Below are 15,479 nucleotides of genomic sequence, written 5' to 3'. Positions count from 1 at the left end.
TCTGGTAGGTACCTGAATTATCAATCGTACGCTCCAATAAAATATAAAAGAAGTGTAATAACGGCACTTACAGATAGAGCCATTAAATTGTCACATAGATAGTATAGAACAAAAAATCTTGAAAAAATAAAAAACATATTATTAATAAACAACTATCCAAGGTCATGTTTTGAGCCAAGCATAAAGCAAAGGATAAATAAAATATACAATTCAACTAAATGGAAAAACATCAATAAAAGAAGAGAAGGATATCAAGTATATATCATTACCATATATTCCGGAAATTAACACAAAAATAAAAAATGTATCCAAACCACATAATATCAACATAGCAGAAAAAAACTAAAAACACCTTAGCAAATGAATGTTTCACAAAATTTAAACCTAGGATTGACAAGTTAGACACGCCCAATGTAATTTACAAAATAGACTGTTTGAATTGTGATAACACATACATAGGTCAAACAGGGCAATATCTAGAAAAGAATATACGAACATTAGTATAGCCTAAGAAAAAATAACTAAAATGGTACAGCAGTAGCACAGCATGCACAACAGAAGTTGCATAATTTTGATTTTGATAACATAAAAATACTGATTAACGAGGGTAATTATAATAAGAGAAGAGTCCCTGAAATGATACAGATTAAAAAACATAGCAATGCTATGAATTTCAGATCGGATACCGACAATCTTAGTATATCATACATTAATTAAATGAAATATACATAGAATATTAACTAACACCCAGTATATTGAAGAATTTTACAAACCAAAAATAATATTCTCAGAATGCAAAGAAAAATAAAAGAAATCAATATAAACAGTATTTCGCTGGTGTCCAAAATGGACAAAATTAATACTCTAGTTAAAATTAATACTTAATCTTCTAGTCTCTTCCCAAATTTGATTGTCCTGACTAATCACCTGTTAGGCCTAATTAATTTTAGAATGTTTTAAAGTGTTGCAATTGTGATGTATTTTAGTGTGTGATATGATGAGGCTGTTGACGAACTGTGATTGTTTTTTAAATTAATGAAATTTTTTTTTAACTATCTGTTATTTTAGAAAAACTGATGGTGGAAAAGTACACCGAAACGTATTTTAATTGATAAATAGAGACAATAAATGACTGAAACCCAGGAATTAATTTTGATTTCTCAAGAAAGTACTTTCTTATCTAAGGACAGGAATATGCCATTATTTTATATTAAGAAATACAATAAAAACCTCATTGGAGACAGACATACATTTATATATTTTATCTCAAACTTGCAAAACCGCTCAAGCTACTGACCTAACTTAATATTTGATAAAACCACTGGCTGCCGCATTCGGACCAACGATATGCAACAATTAGTGTGCACTTTTCTGTTTCTATTATCAGCCATAGCCATTAAGCAAACATTAAAATTCAATTACATTACAAACTGATCATGGTTCTGCAAAACGATGTCAAGAGCACTTTATTTGATTGCTTCCTGCAATTCTAAATACAGAATTTAAGTAAAATTACGTACCTTATTATGGTGTGGAAAAATATCTTAATAACATGTTTCCATGTCCAATCAAATGGATGGCGAATAAGAGTCGCAGATTTTTTTTGGAACAGAGAGTGTAACGTAAAGGTTGATAAAGGGAACTAAACTGAAAACAAAAATATTGGAAATTTTTGCTCCAGAATTTTTCTTTTTAAGTTACATATTGAGTATTTTTTTAAATTGTTAATTTATTAGTGAGTTAAATTGGCTCATAGATGAAGATTTTAAGCATTTTTGGTGTGTCTTCTAACCTTTCAACGAAATTGATGTTTTTTACCACCTGATAGTCGGAAATTTCGTAAATCAAAACGTCATAAGCAGAAAACGATTATTTATTACTGAGAAATTCACTGTTTGATTTATTGCCAACTTTTGTGTCGCACTGTTGTTATTATTATTAATTATAATTTTGTTTTCATTTACGTTGAGTCAAGTAAATCCAAGCAAATTTTTTAAATTATAGCAACGTTGGTTTTAGTACTTTAAATTCTACAAATTTGCCATATTTCATTCATGTAACTTTGGATTAAATTATAAATTGATGATTTTTAAGATGCGCAAAAATTGTAGCTTTTGTAGGTTGTCCATTGTGTGTCTTATCCGCTTGCTTACGTTTAGTCAGTTTTTTAAGTAACAGTCCGCGATTTTTCAAACAAATTTTTGAAACCTGATTAAAACACGGGGTCAATCGTAAATAAAAGAAAAATTTAAGAAGCGAAGGCATAAAAGGCAAAGATAAAACAAAAAAACTAACAAACAAAAAATCGGGAATAAATTAGTATTGAATTAACGCTACAACGGAAGTTTATAAGACGATTATCGACGACAATTATTAACATAATATGACAAAACCTGGCGAAAAAACGAAGAATGTCCTTATAGTTAGTTGATACAGGTTTTTAATTGAATACGAAAGTAACGATTTTTCCATTCCGGGATTCAAGTTTGACAAATTTTTGAAATTTTAGAAAACATTCCGGCAATTTCGTAGAAAAATGGACCCTTGCTGAGGTTTCGATGAAGTTACAAATATATATAAAAGAATGTATGAAAACTGAAATTAAGAAACGCTAGGAATCCAGTTTAAAAAAAAACGGCCGAGTGTAGCGCGATTTAACAATACAAAGTTTTTGTTTCGATAGATATCGATTTTGTATTAAAAATCACAATAATTTGCGAAAGATCAAACTTTAAGGTAGTTTTCCTTGAATTACCCTAAAAACGTGTTTCTACTCTAAAAACAAATTCGTTTTATTAACTGTTCAACCAGAGTACTTAAAAGGGTGTAGACGGCAGTATTAAATTGTTGCTCAAAGGCGGTGTAAAAATGAATTTAAATAATGAATAAGATGAAATAAAGACGCAAATGAGGAATTACGAGTTGATCATGTAATATCTTTCAAATTTGAAAAATTAATTTTCGTAATGATTCCTGAGCCTGAATGGTGAAAGGACGCGGTTTTATAAGAACTTATTGCGTTAAAGTTGTGATCGACTGTAGAGACACATGGATCATTGACAGAAGAAATTGAAATCGCAGTGGAAGAATCGGCTCATCAGTGAATATTGCCACTGGCACAGATAATGAAGAAGCAGAGAAGGAAAAGTTGAAATTATGGTCGCGAAAGGCTATTTCCATGGATCTTGATCGAAAATTGTCCCTAAAGATCTCGGAAGTAGCTTTTGTTTTGGTAAAACAGCGACTCAAGTGCTACCTGCATTGTTCTAATCAGTTAAACCAACTGAACACGTTCCACAAGAAGCAAACATTGTAGCACAAAGCGTAGTCTTTTCAATCCTAACATGTCTAATTCGATATCTAAACTTGTCCGAGGAAGAAGTTCTAAGCTATAGTCAAAACAGCTCGTTTGAATGCCAAATGGGTGCTTTTTGGGTTGATGGAGCGTGTTAAAAGCCAGTAATGGCCCTTGACCTCAGCCAAAAGCTCGGCGAGTGCCCGAAATTCCCTTCCTTTCCGATTGCAACTGGTTGAACTTAACCACCAGGGGTGGATCGACACAGGGATAACAGGGCTGAATGATATCTTTTATGGCTATCTTAGTGCCAAATCAGGTTGCATCTAGCCATAGACTGAGGTCATGGTAGGGCATCGAGACTGAAACGTTTCTTTATTGGTTCAGATGCAGTTTTCTGCATGGGGCTGTAGTTGGACTTGAAAGAGTTGTAGCTTCTCGGTACCGATCAAGGCGAATCCTTAAGCGTTTAATCAAGCAACGGTATTCATAAGGAACCTTCCTTTTTGTTTTAAATTCGTGGTACGTGCAGCACGAGGTCGCCATGTTGCGTTCGTCTGATAATAATTTGTTAGGCCTGGCCAGCGTGGAGTATCGCGCAACACTGACCTGCCTTACACTTTAGTTGATTGCTCTCCACACTTTCAAATAGCAAAGTGTTCGTTAATTAGCAAAGAAAGCACAAGTAATTTCTATGGACGATTTGTCCGCGATTCCTTCTGGTTTAGCTTGTCTGGGAGTTGCCAGAAAAAGCCTTTTTTGGCTTTGAAAGTTTCACTTCTTATGTTCGCTGGAAACCCTGGGAAAATTGCTACTTGCCACGATCGATGTTAATTTTTTTGGAAAATGGACATTAATTTTCCTGTTTTATTGGAAATTCATGGATAGGCATTGATCTGTTTCGTTTAAAAGCAGATTCCTTTTAATGAAAAGTGCTTCAGGATATTAAATTCATCATCGGAATAAATCCTTGAAAATGCGAAGCCACAAAACACTGAGAGGGCGATTGCAACATTAACAGAGCCGAGATGCACAAAAAACATCAAAGACTCTCTCTTTTGATATTATAATTTCATGCTTAGAAAAAGTCCCCTGACTGTGATGTGAATCCACATGAAGAGGATGAGAGTTTGCCTGGCAAAAGACTGAGTCAAACGTGATTATGTAATATGTACATTTTACAGGGAAGTCGTTAGTCAATGGAGAAATGGCAAAAAGTTTACTTGAAAACTCAAAAATTACATGTTTTGTGTCTTTCGGGCTCAATGGATTGCTTTCGGCGTAAGAATGCATAGTTGCAGTGTTTGGGACTAAGATATGGAAAGTATTGTCAGATAAAGATCGCAAATTGCCAAAAATCAGTCGAAAATACCTATACATATTTTGGATCTGAAGCTTTCAGTGGGTTTTTCCTTGAATTCTGAATTTTCCTGCAACTTTGAGGTGGAAATGATGTGGAATTTAAAGCGTTTTGGGGAAATTTTTATTTGGGTATTTTTTAAATCGACACCCACCCTTGGAAAATTTCGGTGGAAATTCAAAATTTTACTTGCATGTTTTATGGGCCTAATGGATCACTTTCAACGTGGGATACTTTGCAATATGTATGCATATTTATAGTGTTTGAGACTGCAATAAGGAAAATACTGTCAGTTAAAGATCGCGAATGTTCAAAAATTGCTAAAGTGAGTCGTAAATGTCGATCATATGGGATTTCAAGCTTCCAATGAGTTTTTTATGCGCCGTTGAATTTGTCGCTTCCTTGAGATGAAAATGACGTGGATTTCGAAGTATTTTGTAAGAACTTTTTTTTTAATTTACCCTTAGGAAAATTTCGCTGAAAATAAAAAAAATTCTTACATGGTTTTTTGGCCCAATAAAGTGCTTTCGACGTAAGAAACTGCGTATTATGCATATTTACAGTGTTTCGGACTGCAATAAAGAAAATACTGTAAATTAAAGATCGCGACAGTCCAAAAATTGTCTAAAATCAGTTGAAAATGTCGATGATATCGGAGCCTGAAGCTTCCAGTGTGTTCCATGAGTTCATCGGATTCCTCACTTCTTTGAGAGGAAAATGATGTAGAATTTACAGCATTTTGTGAATTTTTTTAAGATCTACACCTTCTCTTACGAAAAATCGGTAAAAATTAAAGATTTTACTTGCGTGTTTTTGGGGCCGAATGAATTGCTTTGGACGTAGGAAACTGTTCAATATGCATGGTTCAATAGCTTGAATTCGTTTTTAAATTGTGTAAAACATTCCAGATCGATTTTACGTAAATTTGTATTGTGCGTTTCTAAAAGTGTTTATTTTTTTATATGTCTATATTAAAAATAAAGCGTGTACTCCGGTTACGACTCCTTCACTTGTTATCAATGCAATTTGTTCATATTTCTAATCGCCTATGACGACATGACTTAAGAATAATAATTCTTAAAAGTTCAAAAAAAACTGTATTTTTATTAATACAACGTTCTAGACAATACTTGATTAATTCTGAATTTAAACTCTGACTGGGATACAAAATGGTTGGTCAATGGTTTATATAATTTATTAGTGTTGAATCGGCACACACGTGGACTAGAGGTTGGTCAGCATTATTGTTGTACGAGGTGGCCCATAACTCATGAATGTTTTTTCATGTAAAACGTTTTCAAAATTTTGAAACAAAAATAATTTCATTGCTGTCCAAAACGTTGCTATATTTAGCCTGTCCCAAGCTTTTTGGCCGTGACGCAATAATTATCGGTCTTTTATTATGCTGTTTAATTTGATGAAATAAAAATTGAAAAAATTTTTTTTTGCAAATTCAGATAATAATATAGTAATCCTTTTTCAGTCGTATCAACAAGGGTGGTGAACCCCCAACGGTGACCATGGATCAGGAGAAACGTATGCGTCGTGAAATCGCGAATAGTAACGAACGCCGGCGCATGCAGTCGATCAACAACGGATTTCAGTCATTGCGCAGTCTGTTACCGCATCACGAAGGCGAGAAACTCAGCAAGGTTAGTAATTTCTTTCATTTAGGGGCAAAATCTTCATCTCATGTAATTACTTTCAAAATTATTGATATCGCAAAGGCGCCCTATCGGTCAGATAAAGTTATCCAAAGATGGTAAACTGGACTTTAACATCCTAGAGCAGTTGATGCGAAGGTTGATTAGTCCTTTTGATTACGTCTTTGTTTGCGGCTTGCACCACTTGTTACCTCCTAAACACGAGTCGCCACTGTTGTGCTGCAAGTCCATAGTTGAGAATTGGGACGAAGGTGTTTTTGAAATTAGCGCACATAAACCAGCAACAGCTGCAGCAAATAAATATCACCTTCCAAACGGCGATAATAATTATTATTCGATTTGTTATAAAATGCCTACACACATATTCCTGCGAACGAGGGCAAGGCCTCCGTCTGGTGCACTAATCACGATTCTCATGGAATTTTTCGTTAAATATCCGGCTGAGCGTGAGATGCCAACCGACTCGGAATTCTATTAATCCCAACTAACTTTCGCATATTCAGTTCTTTGCATTTGTTTTAATTTCGTTTTTTTTTTTGGATTCTACTATGAATGACAATCGTTATTTCACTATTCAGGAGCGTTAAATTTTATACTCGCCTGAGGAAGCAATAATTTATTGTAAGTAAGCTATTGAAATTGTCTGGTTTTAGCGACACTGCAATTTTAGCCACACATGCAAATTAAGCATTTATGGTGCTGTAAAGTAGAGAAGGTGCAAGCTGGCTTAAGTAGAAATTTATTATCCAAAGTTACGTCCACTAAACGTGTTTATTATCCGGTTTCAGCGACAAAAATCGCAATTGTTTATTGACTTAGCGCTCATTGTAACTAGCAAACTGAAAGTGTGTTTGTAAGAGTGAAGTGCATTTCTCTTCATTTTCTCAACAATGAAATGCGCTTACTAACTAACTAAAGTCTGCAATTAAAACTTTTGTGGGAATATATGCATATACAGACGCATCCTTTATGATGCTGCGAGATGCGTTTATTTTGCATGGGACGAATGAAAATAAATATTTGCGTTTTTTGCAAGTGAGAATTGCACCGTACGCGTATTGGGCACTCGCAAATATTGATGTTCATTCAGTTCCTTCGTTGTGTACCAATGGCTGCTTATTTTGGGTAAATAAGAGGGCTCCAAAGTTTTCATTCGAATAAACTACTCGAAGTCGAATGTCTCGTTTTATTTTGTTTAATTAGATTTTTTTGCGACTCTGTTTTCCCTTTGTTAAGTTTTTGCAATCAATTTTTTTTATATGTTTTGGTTAAATATTGCCACTCTGCTGTTTTGTATATATTTTTTCATACGATTGACTGTCAGCATGATCGGCGTTTTATAAACACTCGCACACAATCATCACATTCTCTTTATGATCGAAAAGCAATTACAGCTTCTTTCTGGTGCTATTACCAGAAAGCGACGTTTTTATAACACGTAGCTGCCTTGACAATTTCCGAGTGAAATCCATCATAATAAAAAGGTGTTTATGGGAAAATGACAGTCAATAACAATGAAAAAACGAGCGTTAGAAGAACCCCCATCCTTCACTGAAGCGGGGATGCCATTAAATTCTTCAATGTTTATAGGAAGCAACTGTTCTTCTATTTGTTGCTGTTGAATTTTACATTATTATTTCATATGTTTTTAATTAATGCTCTTGAACACTCGAAAGCCGATAATAGAACACGTTGCTTGATTTAGAAGCCGTATGTTCTCTAGAGAGGCGTCTGGGTGCTGGTTATGGGTTTTTGAACAGTTGCCCATTATTAATTTGAATTTTTCATTGATTGGCAATAACAATGGATCTGCACCTAAAGAAGTAATTTTTCAAAAATTGCCTTAGTTCTCATCAAAGGTTTTTACTGTTTTCGCCCCGTTCAGTGGGCCTCTATAATACTGATTAGCAAACCTGCTACAATCATCTAAGCAAATACGATGACTACTGGTGTAACAACTGATGTCTGTTTGTTTGTGCATCCCATAATCAGCCGGTCGGTTTTTTCGATTGCGTAACATTTTTAAATAGTTTCAACCTGCGTTCTCATCGGCATCAGCTGATGCTCGACGAATTCGAGCGTTCACCGGGTCCCCCTTCATTTTCTCCAACCATATGATCGCAGTAAAATGTTCCAGCCTACATAGTTTGGACGGTTATTTTTGTGATGATCGCTTCAATAAAAAAATAGTCTCACCTGATGGATATTTGCATCATGTCTACTTTTACTTTTGCTTGCAGTTGATCGATATTTGTTTGTTCGCTTTAATGTTTTCAATTAAATTAGGGCTTAGTCGGTGTTTTTTTTTTTAATTTAATTGTATTTCTTCGAGGAACTTCGTAGTTTTTTTGGTTCAAATTCTCCCAGTCTGGTATCAATAAAAATACACTTACAAAGTTTGATGCAAATGTGCCTACAAAATAAGTAAATAAATAGAATTTTTCTGTAGTCTTAAAAAACTGAAACTCTGTATAGGCTAAGAGAAGCCACCATATTTTTTCTAAGTCGCGTATTTATTACAGTACCATTTCCGAAATATATGCGTAAGATTTAGCCTAATCTGGTTTTAATCTAATCTAACTGTCGGGAATCTTGCTTAATGTCTGCAGTCCACTTGACATGAATTTGACTTGTTTTTATTTTCCTGTTTACTTTTTTTCTGTATTTTCGATTGTGCGGTTCTAAAGGATTTCAATTTGCAATACTTCTAATAAAATCAAAGAAATCCAACTGCCTCATAATCGAAAAAATCAAATATTTTTTACATAGTTTAATGTTTCAAACAGCTGTAAGAAAGAATCCGAGGATATTTTTTAGGAGTGATAGGTCAATTTATCAGATTTTATTTACCCGATCAAAAATTGAATTATTCCGTAGAATGGTCCTTCGAACGGGATTGTTATTGGGGGATCGAATTGGGAACAAGAAAAGCCATGGTTTTAACAGCCAATTATATTTTGTAATAACTGCTGCATCCGTTTTTCGAAACATATTTTAATACACTTGTTATTAGGATTCAGTTGACAACATCTTATAACTCTCGATTACTCTGATTTAATTCTTGCGCAAAAATCTCCTGCGTTCTTAATAGCGCAGCGAAAAACCAGTTGATATGAAAAATGGATGTTTAGCTGTCTCTGACCGATTCTCAGATTATTTTAGGTATTTGTGATTTTCTGTGCTAGTTAGGAGACGAACGAAATTCTATTCTATGGACGGTGGTGCGCCGCTGTTCAAGAGTAAAACGTGCAAGTCAAAGTTTTTTTTTGGCAAAATGAGCCATATGTTTTCCAATGCTAAAAATAGCCGCCATTCCATCAAGTATTCAATATCGCAACATACGGTTTCGGTTGGCCAGTTTACGAAGATCCTAAGGCTGTATCTAGTGTAGGCTCGAGCCAACAGCCTTTGTTTAGTCTAGACGCCATTGCCATTTAAATCGCCAACTTGATTTAGAATGTTGGTTTTGGCATCGTTTTACCTACGCACCGAATGTAAATAACCTCAGTCTTCTTTGCACTGTATATTAGAGCGAGTCGTTTACCCAAGTAATTTGAGCCATTATCTATATTTACGTTTGGCGTGCGTTCTAGATATTGATAATACCTTTGGAAAATGCCGTTAATACTTGATATATGGGCCTGGTTGATCGACGTTATCCAAATGGCTTGTGAGAACAATTGTAATTAAAATTGCAATAAGTCCACTTTTATGAAACATTGCCTTAGTGTAATTTGTCACTGTTTACGTCTTTAGAACATTTTTACTGATTTATTTCTGAATGGGTTTTGTAGTTGCGATGATACCAACTTGTAGTAACTGATTAAAATTCATTTATTTTTATACAGTAGAATGATAGAAAGGCGGAGGTAAAATAGGGCATTAACCTCATAAGAGTTTAGCTATCCATTAACCGCTTCAGTGAGTAATAGTTGTCTAATGAATAAAATTTTTATAGCTTCAATGTTTGTTTGGATTTTTGTTTAACTAGTCATCCGAATTCAATCAAAGCTTTAAATAACACTTTATTGGGACATCAATATCAATATTTTAACGGTTATTTATTTGGTTAAATATTTTCGGCGTTTATTGCAAAGGAAAATGTGTGTGTTTAGGATTTTTTGTTCAATGTTTAGTGTCATTTTTTAACCACTTTGAGCTTTTTCATTAGGAGCAGTTTCATTAGTACCATGTTATGTTCCCACACTGGCAGACCATGAAATCTGCACAAACATTATGTCATGACGCTGATAACAGAGTTGATCGGGTTTGTGTACAATAGTTTATTTTTGGTATAAATGTCGGCCGACTACAATACACAAAGAAAACCACATTGAATCACGATAGTGCCCGACTATGCCATTCATAAACGTGCCTTATCAATGGCACCGATGTAAATACGTCAGTTATATACAGTTATATCAGTTTGTAACTGCGAGTTGTTCGGAATACATTCCTGCTTGGAATAGGGCGCAAACAGGTTCAATAGAGTTGTTTAAAAAAAAATGTATTTCGTTCGGTAAAGCAATGTTTTTTTTGTGTCCGTTTACTCTTTGGCGACTTTGAATATTGTTTGGAATCTAGATCAATGAAATTTGCTATACTCGCTGCGCTTAACGGATGCAGTAAGAAAAATCACTATAAGTTTGTAAATTATTGTTGCACTTTTCACTACAGAGGAATTTTTGCTTTATCTGACTGCGTTTGGGGTGAGTTTAGAGAGGAATAAGTATCCCCCTATTTTCATCCTGATTTTAATTTCTAGTTGAAACAGTAGTAATTAGGCAGAGGCAGAGGTAACGTTGAGAGACGGCAAGTTGTCGATTTTTTTGCGTGAAGCTCGGAAATAGGTCAGTATATATTTCGGGCTATTTTTTCCATGGCACTTTATTTATAAAACGACCCACGGTCTGAAGTTAACAAAGCAAGTTAAATTCCTGCTGACTGACTTGTCGGATAGTCTGGCCGCTAATTGTCTCTGCCATGACCTAGTTCAGGAGCAGCGTTACGTCACTTATCCAAGGCTTCACCTTTTTCTAATGGATCAAAATTGGGAGGATTGGATGTGATCTGCGAAATCTTCTAGTCAGAAAAAATGTCTAGAAAACGAGACTGGCAGTGCCTGATTTGGTTGATTGGTTTTACTTTTTCCCTGAATTTTTTAAATTTTCAATAATTTTTTGAAAATATACTTCCGCGGTTACCCACGATTCTATTAAAGTTTACATTGTGGAAACACCCAACAATTACAGGCCGTAAAGCCCGGTTGTCTCATGAGCAGGTTGGATGGTTTTTGTAACATTTTTTTTCTCACAAGGACTGAATTTTTGGGGTTGAAAAAATCTTGTTTAACTGTCGCTGTGTATGTTCGAAGCAATTTTTCGGACTCGTTTGCCACGGGAAATCTGCATTGTTCTGTTATGAATTCGCGTTGAATTTCACTAATTAAGTTGGCATGCGGAAAGGCACGGATTGACGACGGATTCCACTTATTTCTCAAAACTCGCACGACTTATTATTTGGTGGTGATTTTCTTGGACGATTTGCTAATGGTTTTGGAAAGTTGGAAAATTTTTTTTTAATTTTTCTTCCTCATGAACCCCAAAAATATTTCTTGTTCTTCAATTGATCAGAAATTAGATCTGGCTAACAGTTTCTTGGGGACGCAACTTAATATAAAATTTTCTTTGTTAACTGAGTGATTGACAATTTATCCTCCGGAACACAATAAATATCACTTGGTTTGAATGTTACATTTTTTTGGTTGAAAATCGATTTTGATAATTTTTTGGGCAATTGTAGGCATTTTCATCTCAATCATTAACCAATATGAATTTTGTCAAGTTTGAACTGGTTTGTCAAGGTGGTAGAGTTTCTAAAATTTGTTAACACAAAATTACCTAAAATTATGATGGGTTGCACTTTTTTTTAACAATTGATCAATAAATGTAAATTACATCCTTCTTTCTTATCAATAACATGATTTTCACCCAAAATTATTGAACGAAAAGCCGTTAGTAGATGTAGAGAAGTTCATTATTATGTGTCGGGACAGTTTCTGAGATATTTAATTTAAAAACTTTAGGCTCCAACTTTGGGGGATATTTAGCTCGGTTGATAAGCAGTTTAGGCAAATCCGATTAGACCTTTTGTCCGAACACCCTGTATAGACAACGATTTCATTCGATCGATTCAAAACGATCTATTCTTAGTTACGTCAGTAAACTTTTTATAAGTTTGGTGTCATACAGGTTCTAATCTTAAATTAATTCTAAATCAGTGTTACAAGTATGGTAAAAAATAATTTACTGAGAAGTTAACAAAAACTTTTTTTTTAATAAACCACCCGAAAACTAATTTAATTTGAATCATGTTACGAAAATAAAGGTAAGCAAAAACGTGCATGTCAATAGATGTCTTCATAATAAACTGTTATGGAAAATGGACAGTGTTAATTAATAAAAAACTATATATTTGAAGATCTATTATAAATTAATGTTAACAGTTGTAATTTTTTTCGGATTTCGACATTTCTCAAAATGGACTCTTCAGGGGCAAACTCTTCAATTCGTTTCACCCCAGGGAAGAACAACGCAGAACCTGCCACTCAAATTTGCATAAACCCTTAATTTTTCGCCTTCTTTCTCTAATGGCTTTAAACTTGTACTTTCTCTGTGATTTCTTTTACCCTCTAAACCGTCATTGACCTTTCTGGAATTACTGACTGGGTACTTTCGATTTTATTAATTTCGCTTCCAATATGTACAGGACTGCCGCCCCCCTAAATATAACTCTTGATGAAGGAGATTTGGAAATGAACAACAGCTGATGGAGCTCACGCTCGATCGCGTGGCAGCAAAAGCTGATTCCATTTTCACAACACCGGTAGCTGGTGAATAATTGAACCGAGAAATTGCGTCGTAGATAAATCGTTTTTTTTGCCCTTTAATGTAATACCTGTATTTGAGCGGCCCGAGTTTAAGGAACTATCAAGGACGGTTTCTTATAAGAATTTAAATTGCGTTTGATTTTATGCGACGATGCTACCACGAGCTGCTCAATCAGATTATTTACTCATACTGTAGAATTTCAAAATTGTGAATATTTTCCTGTGTCTCTCAGACTACTCTGAATGTTGAGTTGTATGTTTTCCATAAGAACAAGCGGCGGTTGATGAATATTTATTAATTTATTTATTTACACGTTTAATATGCGTGGATTACCTCTAATTGGGCATCCACCCATCGCCCGTGACTAACACAATTACAAGTGCGGATTCTTTCTGTACTTTTCATTGATACGGTGAGTTCGCCAATTTAGTCAACACGCCAACCTTGAGTAAGTTGTTCAATGTGCTTTTTTTTTCTTCACTAACGGTCTGGCTGGTAGCCTTCTTGCTGTAATGCGTAATACGCGTAAGGATTTTGCGTTACACTGAGATACATTTTTAAACGCCGTTTCTATACGAAATATATGAGTAAAGGGGTAGATTTTTCGAGCCTGTAGTTGCTAAGTTGTGGAACTTGTCTTGGAAGACTAGTGAAAGTGAGACGTCAGGTAGAGGTGGTCACTTTATATGCCGTGAATGTTTCAGAAGCATATGTAGAAAGGTGAACTGAAGCTGAAGGGCGGAATCTGCTGCAATAGATCATAATTTATGCAAAATGTGTAAAAATCTGTTGTGTTGTTTGGGTGTATGCGATGGAATCCTCTCGCAAAACATGGCCTTTGCCTTCACAGAAATCCGACACTCTAGACAGACAAAACGTTTCGGTTTCGTCTCGAGGACGAATCGGTTGCCTAGTTTGTTCTTGTTAGTTTGAAATGTTGCTAATTTTTTTGTTTTAAAATTTGCAAGGCAACCCAGTCGGATGCCGGCTTAAAAACCTGATCAGAGCGGTGAGGAAGAAAGAGAGCGGGTTTTGCAATTGGTTCTTTGAATTCCGCAAATTGGGTATCGGTTCAGGCAATTAAAAATGTTTCCGTATCAGGTAGAAATATAGTTGGAACAATGGCAGCACTGATTGACAATATTCATTATTTTAAAACGCGCAGTTGATTTTGCCATGTTTTGGAGAACAGGATCTTAGTATACGGCTGATGAATGTTCCTAGCAAAAATATAAATTTGGACTGATTTTCCTCAGCATTGCACAGGACATTTGTTGTTGAAATTGTTCGGTTTGGTAATTGAAAGTTTCCGGTGCATTCAAAGCTTCTAATTGCGCGTGATTTTTATTTCTACACACATTTTGACAGGAAGTAGCAAAAGGGTATCAAAGAAGATTGAAGAATGACAAATTTCACAAATTTTGACTACCCGCAACTCATGTTGCTTTTTTTTTCTTTGGTTTAGAACAAACCGCCCCTGAAGATACAAGGATCAATAAGATATTGTTTTGATTTGATGATTTTAATAATAATTCGCGTAAGAATTATTTTCTTTCCGCATACGCGATTAAGGAATAATTATGAGGATTATTGCTTACATGACGCAAGTTGAATTTTTAGTTTGATTATAATCGATTCTCTGGGCAGCTAAAGAGAACGCACAAAGGAAAATGTCGATTTTTGGAGAATTTACTCCAATCACTAATTTAATGGCATAAAAAAGGCTTCTAAGGTTGACTGTTTCACGAAAGTGTAAATCTGGGGTAGGATATTTTGCCTGTTTGATACACATTTTTTATCTAATGAATTTATCTAAAATCTTTTTCGTCTAAAGAAAATTGATAGTTTTTGTATATGCCTACTCATCAATGTATATTCTACAGTAGTGCACAACTTTCCTAACTCTATTTTGATTTTTCATTTTTGCTAACTGTGTTAACACAATCTCAATGTTAATCAACCATAAAGTACTTAATTCATACATATAGGTACTTGCTAGTTGAATTTGAATTCAGCTTTTGGAAATAGAATAATAATAATTAGTTATTAATTAATTAAACCATTTTTTCATCGGGCTAACAACCCCCTACTAGTAACAACTGCGTCGCGACATACTCAAGGAAGTAGTGTATGAATAAAATATATTTTGCGGCAGGTGTTTTGGCGTCCATCATTTTCTCGACCATCCAAAATAATTCCCCAATCTTTTCGGTCTGCGCCCGTTTTTTTTGGCCAGCACTTAGTCAACTGCGAAACTCTGACCAATCGAA

General features: G+C 34.8%; 1 protein-coding gene across 2 annotated transcripts in view; it reads left to right on the top strand.

Moving 5' to 3' along the window:
• The window catches only part of LOC109538144 (transcription factor AP-4), a 79,786-nt gene that overhangs the window by 14,660 nt on the left and 49,647 nt on the right, over positions 1-15,479 (top strand). For both annotated transcript variants that reach the window (XM_048661744.1, XM_048661743.1), the window contains exon 2: positions 6,139-6,307. In XM_048661744.1, the coding sequence (XP_048517701.1) occupies positions 6,139-6,307 (169 nt within the window). The remainder of the gene's footprint in view (positions 1-6,138; positions 6,308-15,479) is intronic.

Source organism: Dendroctonus ponderosae, unplaced genomic scaffold, assembly GCF_020466585.1.
Source record: "Dendroctonus ponderosae isolate FM_Combo_2020 unplaced genomic scaffold, Dpon_F_20191213v2 Dpon_F_20191213_1, whole genome shotgun sequence".
NCBI classification, from domain to species: domain Eukaryota; kingdom Metazoa; phylum Arthropoda; class Insecta; order Coleoptera; family Curculionidae; genus Dendroctonus; species Dendroctonus ponderosae.
This window is presented reverse-complemented; position numbering and strand designations above follow the sequence as displayed.